Source organism: Trachemys scripta, chromosome 7 (genome assembly GCF_013100865.1).
Source record: "Trachemys scripta elegans isolate TJP31775 chromosome 7, CAS_Tse_1.0, whole genome shotgun sequence".
Classification (NCBI taxonomy): Eukaryota; Metazoa; Chordata; order Testudines; family Emydidae; genus Trachemys; species Trachemys scripta.
Window position 1 is genome coordinate 27,621,357 of NC_048304.1, and position 6,773 is coordinate 27,628,129.

A 6,773-nucleotide genomic window follows, 5' to 3' on the forward strand; every position below is an offset into this window, starting at 1 on the left:
TGGCTAGTTTTTATTTCATGATGATAGTAATTTGGTCATCTGAACTGTCAGCTACTGCTAAACTGAAATAATATTTGCTTGTTCTTGTATTATAAATAGTTTATTTCCTGTGCTGTGCGTATAGCCAAAAAAACAAGAAAAAATGTTCATATTGTGGCCTCCCTTTTCATTCTCCCTTTTTTATATTTTATGTTTGGGTAATCTGTAAGAAGACTCCATGTTTTTAAAAATTGCATTGGACTCGGAAGTCTGTCTAGATGGAATTTTGTCATGCAGTGTTTTGGGGTTATTGCAGGTTCATGTTGGACCCATGAGGAGCAAAAGTGTGGGCTGGCTAAAGTTGAAAAGTAAAGATCCAAGGGACCATCCTGTGATTGAACCAAACTACTTATCAATGGGTAAATGCCTGGTATCTATATTAAGTTGGTCTCATTCAGTTCCTTCCCCCTTGCTCCAAGAAGAAGTGATCTACTACCTGCCCATATCACTAGCAAATTACTCCCCTCTTGACACCATCTCAACTGTGCTGGTTGGCACATCGGTATTATTATTACTATTCATGTTGTGATAGCTCAGAGGAGCCTCAGTTAATGACCAAAATGCTATTTTGCTAGGTGCTGTACAAACACTGAACAAAAAGACCGTCCCTGCCACAAAAGGCTTCCAGTCTAAGTGGGGTGCAGTCAAGCGACTGCCCATTCCCTGCCCCTTCCAGTTCACCCCACACCCACCTGTGCAAGAGGGGGAGTAAAGGCCACCACACACCTTGCTGGCCTCCCCCACTCAGCTGGTGATCACATAGCCCATACCTCCTTATTCCTGTGTATCGTTTTTATTCATCCTACTCTCCTGTACAAGTGTGTAGGACAAGTGACAATTTTGCTCACAGTGGAAAAAAGTTCCTATTGTTTTTTCTTTCAGTAACAAGTTGAGAGCCTTTAAATTGTATATAAGCTTCCTTCCCCTTTAATTTTGCTGCCTTTTCTTTTTCATGGTATAGCACACTGTCCTGTACTAGCACTATTATGCTGCTGTTTGTTTGAATTATGCACAGGGAAGTATTTCTAACCAGTGTGTGTATTTACAGTCTCTTTGTTTCCTCTCTGTACAGAAACAGATGTGTGGGAATTTCGTCAGTGTGTCAAGTTATCCAGAGAAATTTTTGCTCAGAAAGCTTTTGAAAAATTCCGTGGTCCTGAAATTCAGCCAGGAAGTCATGTACAGTCTGACAAAGAAATAGATGCTTTCATAAGACAGAAGGCTGATAGTGCTTATCATCCTTCTTGTACCTGTAAAATGGGGCAGCCGTCTGATATCACTGCTGTGGTTGATCCTCAGACCAAAGTAATTGGGGTTGAAAACCTGAGAGTCGTAGATGCCTCAATAATGCCCAGTGTGGTCAGTGGGAATTTGAATGCCCCAACCATCATGATAGCAGAAAAAGCTGCTGATATGATCAAGGGGTTCCCATCACTCAGTGAGAAAAATGTTCCTGTATATAAACCTCAAACCTTGGAAACACAGCGATGAACAAAATGCCCACGCTTATTTTCCAGGTGAGTTTTTGCCCACATATGGAAATCTTACATTGGACTTTGCCAAGAGAATAAATGTATTGCTACAAAAAATTACAGGTAGGTATTAATTCACTACCTCTCTGATATTAAGAAGGTTGTAGCAGTCATTTAAAAAATATCAAGTTGTTTGCAGTAACTGTCCATATTAGTCAAGCATTTGGGTGATACCAGTTTTTGTAATGTAGTTTGAAGTTTATGCTGAAGAGGGTCAGTTCTGCCTTACAAAAAGAAAAGGCAATCATGTGAGCCGTCAAGGAGTTCAGGACCTGTATGGCTGAGCGTGGGATGGTAGAAGTGGATGTTTGCTGCTTTGCATAGAACAGTAAGACACTTAAAACTGCTTCTGTGCTTGGGCTTACAGATGTTGTCAGAGGCCTCAATGGAGCCACAATCCTAGCAAGTGATGTAAGGGTTGCCTTTTATGTTGAATCTCACTTAGTATTCTTCGTATGCATGATTGTCCTTGACAATAGTTAATAAGCAAGATCCCCATCCTGAAGAATACTTAACTTCCTGGACTGTGTGTAAAGTGAAACATCTATGAAAGTATTTGCAGGATCAGGGCCCAAAATAACTCTCATGAACACTCACATTAATGCAGAGAAAGGAATTCCTAACATTACATAATTTGTTTTCTATATAATCTTGCAGAGGCAATACACACAGTTTACAACATCATCAAGAGTTTTACTCATGTTGAGTAGTTCTTGATTTTAGTGGTCTGTTTATGGAGTAAGGTACTACTCAGCATAAGCAACAGTATATCTGTCAGGCCCCAGGTAATTTCAACATAGCTATCAATGTCAACTTCATTTATTGGTGCTTGCGTAATCATTTATAGTAACGTGGGTAATGTATTGTGGAGGTACTGATCACAGCTCCATTGTTAAGGTTGAGTTGAGTTTTAAACTTAAATGCATACGTATAGTATTCGGGTAATGGTATAATCAAATTAAAAAGATATCCATATTTGATATACAGTGTGCCTTAATAGCCTCTATAAAAACAGAAACAGCAATTATTTAAAATCTCTATAATGGTAACAAACTCTCCATGTTCTTTGTATTTAACTTAATAAAATTCAGTTAATAACTTCATTTGTTTTGGGTGCGTAATGCAAAATGGAAACTTGCCTTGTGTCACTATTGTATGTTTAAGGGGGCCATGAAAGGTGATTGTACAGCTGTAAACAGGGCCGGCTCCAGTGTTTTTGCCGCCCCAAGTAACGGAAAAAAAAAAAAGCCGCGATCGGCGGCACATCGGCGGCAGCTCTACCGCCGTCGCTTCATTCTCCGGCGGCAATTTGGTGGCAGGTGCTTCCCTCTGAGAGGGACGGAGGGACCCGCGGCCGAATTGCCGCCGAAGACCTGGACGTGCCGCCCTTTGCGTTGGCCACCCCAAGCACCTGCTTGCTGCGCTGGTGCCTGGAGCCGGTCCTGGCTGTAAAGGATGAAACAGACTTTAAGGCCTGGATGTTACTAAAGTGTAAATGTTGGTTTATTTTTAAAAACAAAATGACCTGCTGTCTAGAGAGATCTTTTACCATATCAGATAGATGCTTGTCTGCCCCTGTTCAGTTAACTTGAACATCTTGGCTCATTTACTTTAAGAAGAATAAATACATCTTGGCTCTTCTACTTTGATAATGCTTGCCTAATGGCCAGACTGTTCTGGATGTTTGCTGAGAAAAATCCTTTACAGATATCCATCAATGGCCCTTTCTTGAGTGTGTTCTAATAGCTTTCCTGATATCATTACAGTTCACGGGAAGTACAGGCCCTGCATCGTGATGAGTTGTTGCAAGGTAATATGGAAATCCCCATAGAATGGAATAGTGAATGGAGTAGAAACAGGATGGAAATCACAATCTTTCTTTTCCCCACCACTAATAGCAGAGGAGGGAGGGAAATAATCTTTATTCTAGCCTGCCTCTGCACTCCTTACTCTTACAAATTTGAATGGGAATTTTTGCCATTCAGCCTCAGCCCGTCATTCTTTTTGTTGTCCCACCTAAGTCATCTGTTGAATCTTGCTAGAGTTTGTACATTTTAAAAAAAAAGTCATTTAAATCCTGTCTTATACTTTGATTTTTTTAAAATCTGCATGATGTTTAATGTAAACAAGGAAATGTGCATAATCCTTGCACAAGCTGTCATTATGACAATTAAACTCCTGTGAAAATTTTTGCTATTATGCGGTTTTAACTTGCTTAACCATCTTAATCATAGTCCTGATTTAATAGACAAATTTCTGTAGCAGATTTCTCCATCGTCTATTTTCATAAAATAAGCTATTTAGAAATGGGAACATGTCAAAACTAAAACAACAGCATGTAGATTCAGGTTAGAATGTCTGCAGAGCACAACTAATATTAGTTCACAGAATAAGGCTAAAATGTTTAGCGTTCATAATTAAGTTCCCATATAGAAATTGTCTGTTGTCTGGGTATGCCGGAAGGAGGAGTGGAGACACTGGAGGTGGTTTAGTTAGGCTGCAAGTTCATTCCCAGACATCAAGGAGTACCCGGCAGATAAAAGTGTACAGTGCAGGTAATTCCATAATCGTTTACATAAACTGGGGGCAAAGGGGAGTTGCTGTCAGCTCTTCCCCTTTACTCCTCCTGGTCCACAGCCAATCTGCTCCTGGCACCTCATGACCCCTTCCATCTTGAATGAGGGGTGGGGGAGAGTTGGCTCCCTGCCGTCATAAGAATCCTGAAACCCCATCTTCCCCCCATTTCCACTCCTTTATACAATACCTCCTTTAAATCCTTTACCAAAGAGCATCATGGACCTTCCCGATGGAGTAACCACACTGGACATCTGCCCCATACTGAGCTGCGACATCATAGCCAACCCCCCATTTTCACTTGGTACAACTGAGCCCCCAACACACTGTGGGGAAGGCAACTCCCCCCCCCCCCCCCGCACCCTGACCAATCTGGAGATGAAGGGAAAAATTCCTTCCCAGCCCCCCGAGAAAGGAGCAAGTAGTTCCCACAGAGTATTATGACAAAACCTGGTGTTTAACTGCTATCATGTGAGGGTGGTAGTAGTGGTGGTGGGGAAGGGGGTGTTGCGCCACCTGGGCCAAGTAAAAGAGGGCTTTTGTAGCACCAGTATGTATCTAAATAGTCTCCCTTTTCTTCCAATCACCTATGGGAGAGGGGGAAATGAGTTAATATCCTCAAACTGATCTGGTCTGAAGCTGCTGCAGCTCTCTAGCTATCTAACCTTTAAAGGGACCACACATCTTTTCCTACAAGCCGGACAACGGCCCCTACTGCTTAATGTGCGGTGAGGTCATTTCTCGGATTCCTGTGCTGGTTTTAAAAAAGACCTAAAAAATTAATATCAGAAGAATGTGGATTTATTAAATAGTCTGTGAACTAAAAGAAATCCTACAAATATAATTACTGAGCACGTAGCTGTCAAATAATAAAGCTAGTGCTCCTACGGCTGAGCCATCGTGAAAGATAGTATTATCTTAAGCCAGGGACTGTTACCAACATGTAAAGGACAAACATGATTATTAAATGCAGAAGGAGAAAATGCTCACAATAGCTTAGCAGACAGCAGGCATTGGAAATTGATGAAAGTACAGTAAATACAGTGCTTACAGCTGTAAATAAGTAACGTGAAAGCTTGCTTGAGTCTTCCAATGAACAGCAGAATAATTTACTCCAGAAAAAATGGAATTTTACAGTTTAAGCAGGTTGTACAAAAAACTTGCTGACTCGAAAGTTGGCTAAAGGAACAACTGCAGATGTTCTAGGCAGCTATTCTTACCTGGTGCTGCTGCAAAGCACTGGTGGAGCCCTATAATTAACTGAGGGAAAGACCTGCTGTGTTAAAGCAATTGCATAAAACGTAAACAATGAAACTGAAGAGAGAAGACAGCACTGAACACTCTTCCATAATGAGCCAGGTAAACCATTTCCGTATGCTGCATACTGTTGGTAGGAGGAGAGCAATAGCAATGTATTAGGTGTTAGACTAGCTACTGTGTTTATAAGTCAGCCTATCTGATGCAATTCTGTGGGGCGAGCAGATGTAGGATGAGACTTATATACGCTGTGCCTTTTATTGTGTAATATTTTCACTTGGTACTATTGCATTCAAGAGTTTCAAGTCAAAAATGTACAGCTTTGAGTCTCTTTCTGGCATTGAGAGTAAGCAGTACCACACCAATAAAAATAATAATATGTATCAACCACACTTGCCACAGCAGTGTGCAATTGATGTGGGAAGCAGTTTTGAAGGGCTGCATAGTGGTGGAAGTCCTTATATGTGATGATTACTAGTATAGTATACCAGGGTCACATTTTTGGCATAGGAATTGTTTATATTATTGCAGCGCATTCCCTAGCTACAGTGTGCTATAACTTATAACCATACACGCATTCTATACTGCATTAAGTGAATGCTGTGGTATCATAGTAGAGCATTTAAAGGGTCAGGAAATGGCAAAGTAAATTTTGCACACACAGCTGCAGTTGTGCTTTATGCATACACATTACTAGAATGTTCAATCACATAATTAAAAACAAGTCCTCAAATACATTTTTTCCTGCACCTAAAAATAAATGTACATATTGCGATATTTGTTCAATCCTTTAACCTTACAGTATTTTCATGGTCATGCTACTCTAGTTGCTTTATTGATTTAGGCCTCAGTGCTCCAGAATGCAGGACTGCTTTGTGGCATTCCTTTGGTGCAAAGCAGCCTTAAAGGCAGTGAATCAGCCAATGAGCATTTTGCCTACCTATGGGAATCCTAAGGGTGGTGCGGAGTCACAATAAGCGGTTCCTGTGTCACCCCCCTGGCTGCTGCTGCTGTATTCCTGGTTAGATGGTCCTCAGCTCCAACAGATCCCAGGCTGTTGTAATGGCTGCTGGGGGCTAATGCTGTAATATGCGTTACCATATTCTGGGGACTGGGCTGGTGCCTAGCAGTGCCAGCACTGGGAAAGCATAAAGATGTATTAAAGCCACTTTACTCCTCCATGTCTTGTTTACTCTGAGCACAGCTTGGCTGATCCAGAGAATCTGGCTCTGACTTTTTATCTGATTAATGCTTTTTTGCTATGGTGTGTATTTGAGTAACGTTGTCAGCCCCGTCTACTTACACATTTTCCTTTAAAGGGGCTTTCCATAAATTATGTAGCAGATCAGGGGTTGCCTGGGTGGGGCCTTA

At 41.3% G+C, this 6,773-nt stretch overlaps 1 protein-coding gene across 2 annotated transcripts in view; it reads left to right on the plus strand.

The window, feature by feature from the left end:
* CHDH (choline dehydrogenase) overlaps positions 1-5,287 on the plus strand; it is a 28,816-nt gene extending 23,529 nt beyond the window's left edge. The window contains exons 7-9 of one of the 2 annotated variants that reach the window (XM_034776629.1): positions 296-398; positions 1,112-1,556; positions 3,338-5,287. In XM_034776629.1, coding sequence (XP_034632520.1) covers positions 296-398; positions 1,112-1,530 — 522 coding nt within the window. In that variant the 3' untranslated portion in view covers positions 1,531-1,556; positions 3,338-5,287. Of the gene's footprint in view, positions 1-295; positions 399-1,111; positions 2,673-3,337 lie in introns of those variants that run through there. The other variant, XM_034776628.1, reaches the window with a different exon arrangement.
* Positions 5,288-6,773: the final 1,486 nt, after the last annotated feature.